General features: G+C 42.1%; 1 protein-coding gene and 1 long non-coding RNA gene across 6 annotated transcripts in view; one reads left to right on the top strand and one right to left on the bottom strand.

Moving 5' to 3' along the window:
- Positions 1–8,490, bottom strand: part of LOC309668491 — a 78,632-nt gene extending 70,142 nt beyond the window's left edge. Inside the window, exons 1-2 of one of the 3 annotated variants that reach the window (XR_014268251.1) lie at positions 8,391–8,490; positions 5,057–5,199 (exon numbers count right to left, since the gene is read on the bottom strand). This is a non-coding gene — a long non-coding RNA (uncharacterized lncRNA). The remainder of the gene's footprint in view (positions 1–5,056; positions 5,200–8,390) is intronic. The other 2 variants (XR_014268252.1, XR_014268253.1) reach the window with 2 other exon arrangements.
- Positions 8,491–8,499: 9 nt separating this feature from the next.
- The window catches only part of NUP160 (nucleoporin 160), a 59,695-nt gene continuing 53,192 nt past the window's right edge, over positions 8,500–15,002 (top strand). For all 3 annotated transcript variants that reach the window (XR_014268246.1, XM_082478332.1, XM_082478334.1), the window contains exons 1-5: positions 8,500–8,642; positions 8,912–9,023; positions 12,394–12,604; positions 13,234–13,456; positions 14,792–14,870. Coding sequence is in view for 2 of the 3 variants with exons in the window: in XM_082478332.1 (XP_082334458.1) it covers positions 8,543–8,642; positions 8,912–9,023; positions 12,394–12,604; positions 13,234–13,456; positions 14,792–14,870 (725 nt within the window). In the remaining variant the exon portion in view is untranslated. The remainder of the gene's footprint in view (positions 8,643–8,911; positions 9,024–12,393; positions 12,605–13,233; positions 13,457–14,791; positions 14,871–15,002) is intronic.

The following is a 15,002-nucleotide window of genomic DNA, read 5'->3' as shown; positions in this document are numbered from 1 at the left end:
CACAACTAATAGAACTGCTTGACTAAATTCTTGGGTATATCAGTTTTCCTTTCTGAGCTATTGCTTCCCTATCAGAAAAATTAGAATTCCAACACCTACTTCTTAGCCTCTGACAGGGACCTTGTAGAAATTAAGTAGCTAAACGCGGATATATCTGCAGAAGCCTTAGAGATGTCATTTAAGGAAAAGGCAGTTGAATGAGAACAAAGGGCACATTTTCTGTTAAGTGGTCTGTCATATCCCAAGAAAGTTCATTTCCTTGCCTGTATAGTCTCTAGACAAGGAAAAATCCCAGACTTGGCATTGGTAAGGAAGAAGAGGGCGATGGAAAGGAAGGGAGAGAATTGTTAGACTTCTTGGCTGGAGTTCAGAAACAAATAGTTCCCGAGCCTGGCATTGTCAGGGGCCAGCGTCAGGACCAGCCCAAGAAGGCAGACAAGGAACATTACTGTTCCTGACTTGGCTCTGCACACCGTTACTCAACAGAAACTGATGCGTAAGCAGGATCCTAGAGGATGCAAGAGGGGTATAAACAATCACTGGGTGCGGACCTGTGGTTGCCTATAGAAGCTCTGCCAGGCCCAAGATTGTAGTCGTACATTCTTATTTAATTTCCAGACATTTTTGCAGGATTTGGGCGATGACAAAAGCAAGCTAAAACAAAACTGAAGTCTGGGATTTAGAAAAGCATTGGCCTCTGACCTCAAACTGGAGCCTCTAATCAAAGTCCTAACACTTGCTCAGGTCAGTGAGCAGCCTTGCTTTGCAATATGGAAATGACCTATTTGCCTATAAACATCTGTCGGCACCTGCACCAAATTGAAACTTGGCAGACAAAATGAGGAAGGGGTAATACTTCTTAAAACTCTATTTTTATGCTTTGAAGCTTTTTACTCTTTGAAGGAATAGAACAGGAGAAAGAGTTAGAGAACTCACAGGAGGAGATGAAAGGAGAAAAGAATTAAACAGATGGCAAAATCTCCCAATTGTTATTAATTGCCATCATTGTTTTGCTGAGGAAGATGCACAGACATTACCCATGACGAAAGAAGTGACAGCCCTGAGGTTTTAAGAAAGGACAGAATGAGAATGGAGCATTTGAAGTGGGTGCGACGTCGCAAGAATCTAGATTCAAATGAGAATCTATACTTAAAAACCAGAATCGCTAGATTCTTAATTGTATTGTGTACTTTTACATGAAAAAGCAGCTCTGGGTTTTGCATACATGCAAGTAAAACTGTTTACTGGATCAGCTTTGATCTTGGTCTTTAAGCTCAATATTAATTATATTTTATTGAGATGACTTAACTGTCCCTGTTAAGCCCGCCTACATGTCTGGTTCCTTGTTGATACCTCCAATTCCACCATTAGAGTTCCACTTCTTTGAATTAGATGGTAAATTGATTACTTATCACATGTTAATTCCAGTCAACCGATAGCAGCTGTCTGAATCACTGTGTTGAAAGGATACTGAGGTAGGAAAGGACTCCCACAACTGATTAGCAAGATGAGCAAGGGAGGAAAGAGTGACAATGCTCTGTGGGTTAAGGGAATGTGTGTTGCAGTACCCATACCTCTGGGAAGGGCAATTTATTAAGCTTTTCTATCACTGGCATCTCAGCGTGAATTCATCTCAGATCATTTCCAGTGCTGGTTTCAATAGGTATAGCCCATATAGAAGCAAAATTCAGGATATATGGTTCAAGCAAGGACTTTCTTTTCTGATTTTGTGAATTAAGTACATGCAAGCTCTTACAAAGATATAAAAATAACATTTACGTAAGCATGTAATGAATCACAACATATTGAAATTTATGGGAAATATTATAGGAAAGGTGAAAAAAATCCAAGGCATATGGTCCCCACGGATGAGTCCAAAGCACAGGAAAATCAGGTCTGGGTGGGAACCCTGGGCTTTCAGGGGCCATCAGAGGACCCTGCTTTCTGAAGTCATGGTGGTTTTCTAAGCCGGTAGAAAGAATCATGAAAAGGGAAGTGAAATGTCACCGACACACTTTGCTTATTCCACAATTTTGCTTTTTAAAGAAACTTCTCCTGATGGGCTCTGCTCTCGGGGTTTCCTGGGGAGAATTTCAAAATTCTAGACAGAATGTTGGGGCAATTATTAAGAACCTACAATGTCATCCTGGCTTCCGCATGAGTTACCAACCCTACAGTGATGTCTTCTCTGTTTCAACAAGGCCCACGCATATTAAGGTTCTCTATACTGGGGTCGGATCAACCTTTCAAAAAATTTTTTTTAACTATTTACAAAGTTTGGTTTGAGATCCAATAAAATTCTTATAGCAAATCTACAACAAGAATGTCTAATAGAGTACTTTAAGCACTGAGTTGTAAGGAAAGACATTTAAGTAAATCTAAACTCTTCAGTAAGAAAGGGAAAGCTCTCGCAAAAGGTCCCCAGCCTTCTCAAAACCACTCCTCACCCCAGTTCTCTCCATGCTTCTAAGACTTTTTGCCTGGAATGCTCTTTCTCCTTTTGGTACATATCTCTTTTATATTAATTAACATAGTTTACTGTTATCTGCATTTCTCCGTTGTCTCTCTGTTAAACTGGCAGAGTCCCAAAAGCAGAGAGTGTGAAAGTTTTATTCTGTCCACAAATACTACTTCATGAGCACTGAGGAAGTGCTGGTCACAATGCTAGGCACCAGTGATACAACAGAAAACGAGGCAGATAAGACCCCTGACTGTACAGAGCCTATATCCTGAGGGATCTTTCTAACCCCAGTGACTAGCACGTGGTAGGCGTGCAATCAAGACTGCAAGAATAAATGAAGAATAAATGAAGCTCCTGCCAGGAATTTGAATTTAATAGCTATGATTAACACAGCAACACATAGGTGAATGGCAATTAAAAAAAAAAAAAAAAAAGAACAGAAATAGAAAATCTCAAGTCATTTGCATTGTGGTTATATCCCAAGTCATTTCTGCTATCACTAACAGCTATTATTGAAAGTAACTGTCCAAACAGCAGGAAACCACATTCCTAGAACCCAAGTAGATTTCGTAAAAAATATTCAATGTGAAATAATGCTAATTTCAATTAAAGAAATTATTACCTAAAAATTAACTAAGATCCTTATAAATGTAAGGCATGACTATGACTTCTTACAATACTCCTTGAAGTCACCATGTCTAGAACATGGACATGAAGGTCAAAGAAGGCTTTGTAGTCAGGAAAACACTAAGCAGTAATCGTTTTTTTTCAATTGTAGAATCTTTTATTAATAAAAGGTAGTAAATTAATCTTAGTGAATTTTCCCATACCTTAGTAAACCCAAACATGCTTCTGTACAAACACGAAATCCCCATACTCGCCAAAACAAAACGAAAAATCTGGGTATTTTTAACATACGGGGAAAATGACAATAAAGCAGTGTTTCCCCAATTTTTTCCCATAGAACAATGGTCCAATGAGTTGTTCCTTGAAAAGAGCATAGAGTCTGGAAAACACATCACACACAAGGCCCAACTGGAGCTTTACAAAGCACACTATCATATTAATGTCTCTGAAAAGTTCTGCAGGAAAGAAATATGTTGAATTTCATTTATCATCATTTCCCATGCTTATTTCAACCACTGATTTCTTCTTTTAAGGAATAGCTATTCAGTTAGTTTAGGAAAATCTGCTTTAAAGTTCAATTTACAATATCCTTCACTTATACTTCTTAGTGGTGATCTAGCAAACCAAGACACTCTCAAGGCAAACCAAGACAACAGTGTCAAGCAATAAAAATATTTTTCCTATGAAAGTATCTGTACATAAAACTTGCTGCACAAACAATAATCTTGGTAACATTCTGCATTATGTTTCTAAATGAAGTCACCCCCTAACCACTAGATGGCAATATAATTCCACTTATGTTACAACCATACCATGCCAGTATATTAATAGTTCAAAGGGTAACTGAGTGTTCTAAGAATGTATATGCGCATTTATTCATCTTTAGTCACTCTTTCAAACACTTATTAGGAACTTTTAAGTTCTGAGAGCTCTGATGGATGTTGAAAATAAGAGGAGGAATGAGACAGCTAACTGTCAAAAACTGTAATTCCTGGATTCCTGGGAAACGAAGATGCCCCATCAATTTACCAACCACTTTTTTTGTGGGCCCCTCCAATGTGCTGCAGCCTTTAAATGGGCAAAACTGCTCTGGGGTCATTTGCACGGGGAAGGGAAAGAAACGCTGGCTCTCTCCTTTTCGTGCACACTCCGTGAGAGCAGTTTCAGTGCAGCACTTGGGGGCCCTCAATGTTTCATAGAATTTGTAATGAACTTGGTCTCTTTTTCATTATAGTCCCTCATTCTGCCTCCACAGGCCTCAGAGATAAGTCCAGTGGGAGTGGGGAAGAAGATAAACCATACTGTACTCAGAATGATCCCTCCACTACAGCTAAGTCCTATGGCATCAGACTGTAACAGGTTCCTTCTCCCCTAAAGCAAAATTGTTTCCCAAGACTTTTCAGTCCTCTTGCAAATAGGCTTGAAGAGCAAGAAGTGAGAGACAGTGAAAAGGTGATAGGAACCGTGGATTGTAGGTGGAATGGAGGGATTGCATCGCGAGAGTTGGTGTCCTAGAAGGAGTGAGCTGGAAAAACAGTGGAGTGCAGTCAGAATACAGGAGTGAAACAGAGAATGACAGTGAAGGGTGGTGGTCACCGGTAATAACAAGAAATAATAACAGAAGTGCTTAACAAATGTTGACTAGTAAGGAAAAAAACACCTTTCCCCCGGAAAATTACAATTTTCTCCCCAAATCGATCATCTACTCTGCCCTAAATACGGGTAAAGCCGCAATATCTTCCAAACATCCAGATCACAAATAGAAGAAAAGGCAAATGCCTTTCACATATGCAAGTGAGCAGCATTTAGGTAATGCCAGCAGGTAGCAGCATCAATGTTTAATTGAATACATTATGATTCATTATACAAGAATACATGAATCAGTAGATGCAGAAAATGCTTTTGACAAAATTCAACACCCATTTATAATAAAAACTCCCCCAGAAAATGGGCAGAGAAGGAACCTACCTCAACATAATAAAGGCCATATATGACAAATCCACAGGAAGCATCATACTCAATGGTGAAAAACTGAAAACATTTCCACTAAGATCAGGAACAAGACAAGGATGTCCACTCTTGCCACTCTTATTCAACATAGTTTTGGAAGTCTGAGCCACGGCAATCAGAGAAGAAAAGGAAATAAAAGGAATACAAATTAGAAAAGAAGAAGTAAAGCTGTCACTGTTTGCAGATGACATGATACTATACATAGAAAATCGTAAAGATGCCACCAGAAAACTACTAGAGGGCTTCCCTGGTGGCTCAGTGGTTGGGAATCCACCTGCCAATGCAGGGGACACGGGTTCGAGCCCTGGTCCGGGGGGATCCCACATGCCACGGAGCAACTAAGCCTGTGCGCCACAACTACTGAAGCCCGCATGCCTAGAGCCTGTGCCCCGCAACAAGAGAAGCCACCTAAGTGAGAAGCCACCTCAGTGAGAAGCCCGTGCACCGCAGTGAAGACCCAACGCAGCCAAAAATAAATTAATTAAATAAATTTAAAAAAAAAAACTACTAGAACTAACCAATGAATTTGGTACAGTTGCAGGATACAAAATTAATGCACAGAAATCTCTTGCATTCCTATACACTAATAACGAAAGATCAGAAAGAGAAATTAAGGAAACACTCCCATTTGCCATTGCAACAGAAAGAATAAAATACCCGGGAATAAACCTGCCTAAGGACAAAAAAGACTTGTACTCAGAAAACTATAAAACACTGATGAAAGAAATCAAAGATAACATAAACAGATGGAAAAATATACCATGTTCTTGGACTGGAAGAATCAATATTGTGAAAATGACTATACTACCCAAAGCAATCTACAGATTCAGTACAATCCCTATCAAACTACCAATAGCATTCTTCACAGAATTAGAACAAAAAATTTTACAATTCATAAGGAAACATGAAAGACCCCAAATAGTCAAAGCAATCTTGAGAAAGAAAAACAGAGCTGGAGGAATCAGGCTCCCTGACTTCAGACTATACTACAAAGCTACAGTAATCAAGACAGTATGGTACTGGCACAAATACAGAAATAGAGATCAATGGTACAGGATACAATGCCCAGAGATAAACCCACGCACCTATGGTCAACTAATCTATGACAAAGGAGGCAAGGATATACGATGGAGGAAAGACAGCCTCTTCAATAAGTGGTGATGGGAAAACTAGACAGCTACATGTAAAAGAATGAAATTAGAACACTCCCTAACACCATACACAAAAATAAACTCAAATGGATTAAAGACCTAAATGTAAGGTCAGACACTATAAAACTCTTAGAGGAAAACATGGAAAAACATCTTAGACATAAACCACAGCAAGATCTTTTTTGACCCACCTCCTAGAGTAATGGTAATAAAAACAAAAATAAACAAGTTGGACCTAACTAAACTTAAAAGCTTTTGCACAGCAAAGGAAACCATAAACAAGACCAAAAGACAACCCTCAGAATGGGAGAAAATATTTGCAAATGAAGCAACTGACAAAGGATTAATCTCCAAAATACACAAACAGCTCATGGAGCTCAATATCAAAAAAAACAAACAGTCAAATTAAAAAATGGGCAGAAGACCTAAACAGACATTTCACCAAGGAAGACATACAGATGGCCAAGAGGCACATGAAAAGATGCTCAACATCACTGATTATTAGAGAAATACAAATCAAAACTACAATGAGGTTTCACCTCACACCAGTCAGACTGGCCATTATCAAAAAATCTAGAAACAATAAATGCTGGAAAAGGTGTGGTGAAAAGGGAACCCTCTTGCACTGTTGGTGGGAATGTAAATTGATACAACCACTATGGAAAACAGTATGGAAGGAACTTCCCTGCTTGGCGCAGTGGTTAAGAATCCACCTGCCAATGCAGGGGACACGGGTTCGAGCCCTGTTCCGGGAAGATCCCACATGCCGCAGAGCAACTAAGCCCATGCGCCACAACTACTGAGCCTGCGCTCTAGAGCCTGCGTGCCGCAACTACTGAAGCCCGCGCACCTAGAGCCCATGCTCTGCAACAAGAGAAGCCACCGCAATGAGAAGCCTGCGCACCACAACAAAGAGTAGACCCTGCTCGCCGCAACTAGAGAAAGCCCGCACACAGCAACAAAGACCCAACGCAGCCAAAAATAAATTAAAAAAAAAAATCAGTATGGTGTTTCCTTAAAAAACTAAAAATAGAACTACCACATGACCCAGCAATCCCACTACTGGGCATATACCCTGAGAAAACCATAATTCAAAAAAAGTCATGTACCACAATGTTCATTGCAGCACTATTTACAATAGCCAGGACATGGAACCTAAGTGTCCTAAGCAACCTAAGTGTCCATCAACAGATGAATGGATAAAGAAGATGTGGCACATATATACAATGGAATATTACTCAGCCATAAAAAGAAACGAAATTGAGTTATTTGTAGTGAGGTGGATGGACCTAGAGTCTGTCATACAGAGTGAAGTAAGTCAGAAAGAGAAAAACAAATACTGTATGCTAACGCACATATATGGAAACTAAAAAAAAAAAGTGAACCTAGTTGCAGGGCAGGACTAAAGATGTAGACATAGAGAATGGACTTGAAGACACCAGGTGTGAGGGGGAAGCTGGGGCAAAGTGAGAGTAGCATCAACATATATACACTATCACATGTAAAACAGATGGCTAGTGGGAAGCAGCAGCATAGCACAAGGAGATCATCTTGGTGCTTTGTGACCACCTAGAGGGGTGGGATAGGGAGGGTGGGAGGGAAAGGAGACGTAAGAGGCAGGGGATATGGGGACACATGTATGCACATGGCTGATTCACTTTGGTGTACAACAGAAACACAGTATTGTGAAGCAATTATACTCCAAAAAATCTATTAAAAAAAACACGAATACAGTCTCTTGAAAACATTCCAGCACAAAAGGTCCCTCTGCCCTTCACTCCCTCTCCCCACTATCCCTACGGTCGCTGAAGAGTGAAGAAAAGGAGACAGGGTGGAGATTCACTGACACAGCGACGCAGGGAGAGGTGACCGCAAGCTAGGAATCCAGCAGAGGGCGCCCATCTGCTGGGCCTCCCCGGACCTCGACCCTCGCGGGAGACTGGGCGCCGCTGCCCGGGCCGGCATTTTTTAAATGGAAACAAACCCGGCCCCGCCCCCTGCCCTGAAGCCGCCAGGAAAATGGCGCCGCACCTTGGGGCTTCCTAGCAGGCCACGCAAAGGTTCCCGCAGGTAGAGTCTGCAGGCTTCCCCTACCCGCTTCTCATCTGGCTTCCTCCCTGCCCACCCTGTCTCCAACTAACTCGGTGGGAGCCTCTCAACGCACGGTCGGACCCGCGCTTGACCTCTGCCGGCTTCTTCACCGGTCCGCATCTCCGCCCGCTCCGCCCCCGGAAGTGACGACATCCGCCGCGTCCTGCTGGTGTCCCGTCGGGCCTCGCGGTGGCGCGGGAAGATGGCGGCAGCGGGAGCCATGGAACGGAGCTTCGTGGAGCTCAGCGGAGCTGAGCGCGAAAGGCCGAGGCACTTTCGGGAGTTCACAGTTTGCTGCATTGGTACGGCAGAATCCCAGTAGGGCGCGATCCGATCCTTCGCCTCTGGCTTCTCCCCTGGATCCCTAAATCTCTGATCCCCCGTTCATCCTTCTGAGCCCACATGCCTATAGCCCCGGAATCAGAGCTTCTTTAGTGTCCTACTTCTTCGTCTTTTCTTCCCATTCTTTTTGTATGGATTTTCAGTCCGTCACCCTCTGCTTTCTCAGCACCCTCAGTGCGTGTCATTCCCAGAGAACCACCTGTGCACTCTGACCCCTTTCATTTTGCAGGAAGTGCAAATGCCGTGGCCGGAGCCGTGAAATACGGTGAGAGCGCGGGAGGCTTCTATTATGTGGAAAGTGGCAAGTTGTTCTCCGTCACCAGAAACAGGTTCATTCATTGGTAAGTGCTGTGTTTGTCAAACCCCCTGGAAGGTCGGGTTGTTCGGCGGCTGCATTTTCGCGGCTGTTCTCAAGGTGTCATTCATTCTCTGAAGTGGTTATCGACAGGAAAAAAGAAAGACTGTTTTCTATTCATATGTGAATCAGTGGAAAATTAAGGAGACCCAGAGTTCTAGAAGAGGTACCCTCCCAGGCAGCACTAAAAGCAGAAGAAACGCAGCTTAGGGGTTAAAGCCCCAAAGACCAGTTTTAAACATGAAACCATTATGTTTTTATAGTGCTTTACAGCTTCCTTCATTCTACAAATATGTTTGAGCCTTTATATGTCAGGCACTGCTAGGTGTGCTGGGGGTGAAGTGAGGAACAAAACCAGTCACCATTTTCATCGTGCAAGATGTAGCAGTGTAAGAATAGATGTGGACCCACCTTTCATGGGGCAGTTTTGAGAAGGGGGAAGACATTATATAGCTAATGAACACATTTATAAATACAAATTTTTCATACTTGCCTCGGAGGAAAAGTATAGGGGCTTTGAGGGGCTCATGGGAGTACCAAATATTATTGGTGGTGCTGGGAAGCCCTAAAGCAAGTCACATTTAAACTGAGATCTGAAAGATGGAAGGTTAGTTAGGCCAGGGGTTGAGGGAGAGAGCAGTTCAGCAAGTGGGATCACCGTGCACAAAATCCACGAGGTGGAAAGAACTTGACAGGTTTGAGGAACTGACTAAAGGTCTGTGTGGCTTAGGTGCAAATGGGCAAAATAGAAAATGATGTGAGAGATGCTAAGACTAGGGAGGTAGGCAGGACTCAGATCAGGAAGGACCCTCAGGTCCTTTTTAAGGATTTTGGATTTTATCCTGAGTACCCTGAGCAATCATTGATGGGTTTTAACGGATTACTAAAATGATCAAAATCACATTTTAAAATAATCAGTCTACTTTGTGGAAAGTAGATTTGGGTTGGATGGGTACAATACAAAAGAACAACTTGCTTATATGATGGACCAAGTAAGATGTTAGTGACTCAGTTGTGGGAGTGGCTAGGAAAAGAGAAATACATGGATTCAAGATACGCTTAGAAGTTAGCTTCATTTGGACCTGGAGATAGATTAAATATGGGGTGAGGGGTGGTAAGGGAAAAGGAGGGAGCAAGGACAAGTCCCTGTTTTCTAGTGTGACTAACCAAGTATTGGGTGGAGGGGTTGCCATCTAACGAGATACAGAAGATGGGTTTTGGAGAGATGTAAATAATTCTTTTAGAGGTACTATTGAAGTATCTGTGTAGTAGCTCTTTGGCAATGTCAAGTAGGCATTGAAATTTATAGGCTCAGAAGAAAGACCTGTGTTAAAGATGCATATCTCATTTATATAAGAAATATTTATGAGGGAGTTCCCTGGCGGTCCAGTGGCTAGGACTCGGCACTTTCACTGCTGTGGGCCCAGGTTCAATCCCTGGTCAGGGAACTAAGATCCCACAAGCTGCTCAGCCTGGCCAAAAAAAAAAAGAAATATTTTTGAGTGCCTAATATGTTCCAGTCAACGTTTAGGGACTGAGGACATAGCAGGGAGAAAAGCAGGCAGTCCCTGCTCTTGTGGAGGGAGCAGATCAGCAACAATAACCAAAAATACCGAGTAAATATAATTCGTCAGGTAATAATTGGAAGAGAGAACAGGGAAGAGGGAAGGGGAATTATTATTTTTAATATTTCACACAAGGTAGTCTGGCAAGACCCAGTGATAAGTTGACACTTGAGCAGAGGAAGTAAGGATAACTGAGGGATGAGATTTCAGGTAGAGCCTTCCAAGAAAAAGGAACAAAAAGTGCAAAAACCCTGAGTCAGGAGCTTGTGTGTTGTTTTCAAAGAATGGCAAAGGGCTAGGAGTCTGCAACTGAGTGAACAAAGGATAGAGGAATAAGGTAGCCAAGAGCCAGATTAAGGTTTTGTCGGTTATTTTAAGGCTTTGACTTTTACTCTGAGTGAGATCAGAGGTTTTTAAGTGAAGAAATGGCATGGTCTAAGTTGTGTTTTTAAAAGGTTGCTTGGCTGCTGTGTTGAGAACAGAGTGTAGTAGGAAAGGGTGGGAGCAGGGAGACCAGTTAGAGGTTGGCGCCACAATCCAGACAAAAAATGGTGGTGGCTTAGACTGGGGTTGGTATTGTTAGAGGCAGTGAGAAATGTTCTGATTGTGGATGTGTTTTTGGGGGGGGGGGCTGTGTTGGGTCTTCGTTGCTGCGTGCGGGCTTTCTCTAGTTGTAGCAAGCAGGGGCTACTCTTCGTTGCAGTGTGCGGGCTTCTCGTTGCGGTGGTTTCTCTTGTTGCAGAGCACAGGCTCTAGGCATGCGGGCTTAGTTGCTCCGCAGCATGTGGGATCTTCCCAGACCAGGGCTCGAACCCATGTCCCCTGCGTTGGCAGGCAGATTCTTAACCACTGTGCCACCAGGGAGGTCCCTGTGGATATGTTTTAAACGTGATTTTATTAGGATTTACTATTAGATCAGATGTAGGGTATATAGAAAGAGGAGATTCAAGGGTGACCCCCAGATATTTGGCTTGAACAACTAGAAGTTATAGAGATGTCATTAATGAGTTGGAAAAGAGTGCAGGTGAAGCAGGTGTTTTTGTTTCTTTGTCTTTCAGGTTTGCTGTGTCCTGGAATTCTGTTTTGGACAGGTTTAGTTTGAGATCCTTGTTAGATATACAAGTAGAAGTGTTGAGGCAGTAGTCAGGAGGTCAGTGGAGAGTTTGGGCTGAATAAGATACAGATTTAGGAATTGTAGGCATTCAGTGGCATTTAAAGCTGTTATATCAAAGGAGATCATCTAGAGAATGGATTCGGGTAGTGTGGTAGATGAGGTGATGGCAAGTTAGGGCATTCCCAGAAGAGTGCTTTCTATGGTTCCAAAGCTACCACATGGCAGAGTTGTGCCTCAAGAAGAGTCTTCCCTGCATCCTAGGAGGAGGAAGCTATAGAAGGGGAAATACCCACATTTATAAGGTCACTATAGTTTGACTCTGTAGTAACATATGTAGAGGCCACATTGCACTATAAGTAATGAGGGTGTGTGGTGTGAATTTTCATTATAGTGGAGTTTAATTGCTTTGAATATTGTTTTTAAAAAATGGACTATGAAGTTTGGAAATGCCTCCATTTAACAGAGAATCATATAATAAGATTTGCATCTTATATAGTGCTGTGTTTTGTAGACTATATAATGTGGTGGTTTGGAATGTCAAAATTGGTCTGAATTTGTTTATCCAAAATTTTCAAATTGGGAGAGTTCATCTGGAAATTATTGCCATACATTTCAATGCAACAATCAGAAAGAAAAGCATAAACTTTTTTTTAACAAATGTCTCTTCACTTTAATAGGAAGACCTCTGGAGATACATTGGAGCTGGTGGAAGAGTCACTGGACATAAATCTGTTAAATAATGCAGTTCGCCTCAAATTCCAAAATTGCATCCTCTTACCCGGAGGGGTTCATGTCTCTGAGACTCAGAATCATGTGATAATCTTGATATTAACCAATCAAACAGTGCACAGGTTACTTTTACCACACCCTTCCCGGATGTATAGGAGTGTAAGTTGGTTAAGTATAATATCCTTTAATTCCCAAGTTACTCTGACTGTCACAAATTTAGTAATAGAGCAATGTCCTTTGGAATTGAAGAATATTTGGATTCTTTGCTGGCCCTAACCAAGCATACTATCATAGTTACTATTTAAAATGATCACACACATTTTAAGCTGCAAAAATAGTTTCATTAAAAAGAATAGCTTTGGGGACTTCCCTGGCAGTCCAGTGGTTAAGATTCCATGCTTCCACTTCAGGGGGCATGGGTTCCATCCCTGGTCTGGGAACTAAGATCCTGCATGCCGTGTGGTGTGGCCAAAAAAAAAAAAAAAAAAAAGAATAGCTTTCTGGGAATTCCCTGGTGGTCCAGTGGTTAGGACTCCACACTTTCATTGCCGAGGGTGCAGGTTTGATCCCTGCTCGGGGAACTAAGATCCTGCAAGCCCCGCGGCCCAGCCAAAAATAAAAATTAAAAAAAATAATAAAGTGGAGAGCCATGATTTAAAAAAAGAAAAAATAGCTTTCTTTTTAAGCTCAATGATTTTTTACTTTAAAAACTGATAGCGATTGGGAGGAACTGAGCAAAATCCAGTTTATTTTGGTTTAACAGATTTTTCTTTTTAATTACTCCACAGGAGTTGGTAATTGAAAGTCAGATGCAGTCAGTATTCACTGACATTGGAAAAGTTGACTTCAGGGATCCTTGCAACTATCAGTTAATTCCAACAGTACCTGGACTCTCCCCTAATTCTACCACCTCGGCAGCCTGGCTTAGCAATGACGGGGAGGCTCTGTTTGCTCTACCATCTCCCTCTGGGGGAATCTTTGTTCTTAAACTACCTCCTCATGACGTACCTGGTAAGAACGGGAACTGAGCATGGATTTAATTTTAAACAAAGGAATACTGGCATTAAAACAGATGTTAGAAGTCCAAGGCCATCATCTAATGCAGGAATTGCTTCTTTACTACCCTAAAATGGTCATTCATTATTGCTTGCATTATGACTCCCTAATGCTTTACTGTTTTTTTCCTAAGAGGGCGGGATTTTATATAGTGGATGAGGAACTGTCCAGCTTACTGGAGTATGGGAAAACAGATAACTGTAAGGTGACCTATTCTAAGGCCTTTAGTAGACATGAGTTGACTGGTTTTCTACCTTCACTTTGTGGTATTGTAACTAAAATAAGTTAACTGAAACAAGGAAGCTCAGTGCTCATACCCTGCTCCAAGTCGCCACTCCTCTTACCTGGATTATTGCATTTGCTTCCTAAATAGCTCCCCAGATCTGTCCTTACCCCTCTGCAGAAACTTCTCAGGCAGACCGGTACATTTTAAAACCCAAGGTGAGTCATGTCATTCCACTGCTCAAAGCCCTCGGATCGGGGCTGTTCTTCATCTCACTCTGAATAAACCCAAAGTCCTTACTGTGACACCCCACTGCCTCTCTAACCTCATCGTCTCATTCTTTCCCCCCTCCTCTGAACTGGCCACATGCCTTCTTGCAATTCCTTGAACATACCAGGTACACCTACCTCAGGGCTTTGGCGGAGCTAGTCTCCCCAGCTACCAGTGTGGCTCATTCCCTTAGCTCCTTTAGGTTCTTACTCAGTGTCACCTCAGTGGGTGACCTGACCACCTTTTAAAAATTATAACACAATTTTAACAATAACACAATTGTACACACGCACCCCATCCCCATTCACTATACCCTTTCTATGTTTTATTTTTCTCCACTCTTTACATGCTACTTAATTTGTTAACTGTCTCTGCTTCTCCCTTCCTGCCAATGGAATGTAAGTTCCATGAGGACAGGAGTGTTTTAATTTGTTTTATTTACTGCTGTATCTCTAGCACCTAGAACTGTGCCTAGCACGTGAAAGGTACTCAGTGTTGCTTTTGGAAAGAATGAAGTGCTGCTTCCGAGCAGCAATATGGGTTACTGTTTGTAAATGGCAAAAATTTCCCCTAGGAATATAAAAATGCTGTTGTTATTGATCCCATAATGATTCAAAACATTTTAGGTATGGTATATGTGGAAAGGTACAGCCTAAGACTTCCTTAGTATAGAAATGTAGAAGCCTGTCACCTATTATAACTTCCTTGTTCGTGTTTGCATCCTTCTTGCCTTTGGGCTTCACTGAGTATGATCAAGAGGTGCCTTGGATATCATTGGTCTGTTTTCAATCTTGTAGGGATGGTGTCAGTTGTGGAGCTGAAACAGAGTTCAGTAATGCAACGATTGCTTATAGGCTGGATGCCGACAGTTATCAGGTGAGTGGTCTCTGGTCGGTAAGTCATGGGGCCCAAGAACTTAATCTTTTGCCCTGGTCAACACCTGTTAGTGCTTCCAGTCTGACTCCAAGGCAAATAAACATTATACTGGAAAGGAGAAGGGTCTACACA

This window comes from Balaenoptera physalus (assembly GCF_965194825.1).
Source record: "Balaenoptera physalus genome assembly, chromosome: 10".
In the NCBI taxonomy this organism is placed as follows: Eukaryota; Metazoa; Chordata; class Mammalia; order Artiodactyla; family Balaenopteridae; genus Balaenoptera; species Balaenoptera physalus.
This window is presented reverse-complemented; position numbering and strand designations above follow the sequence as displayed.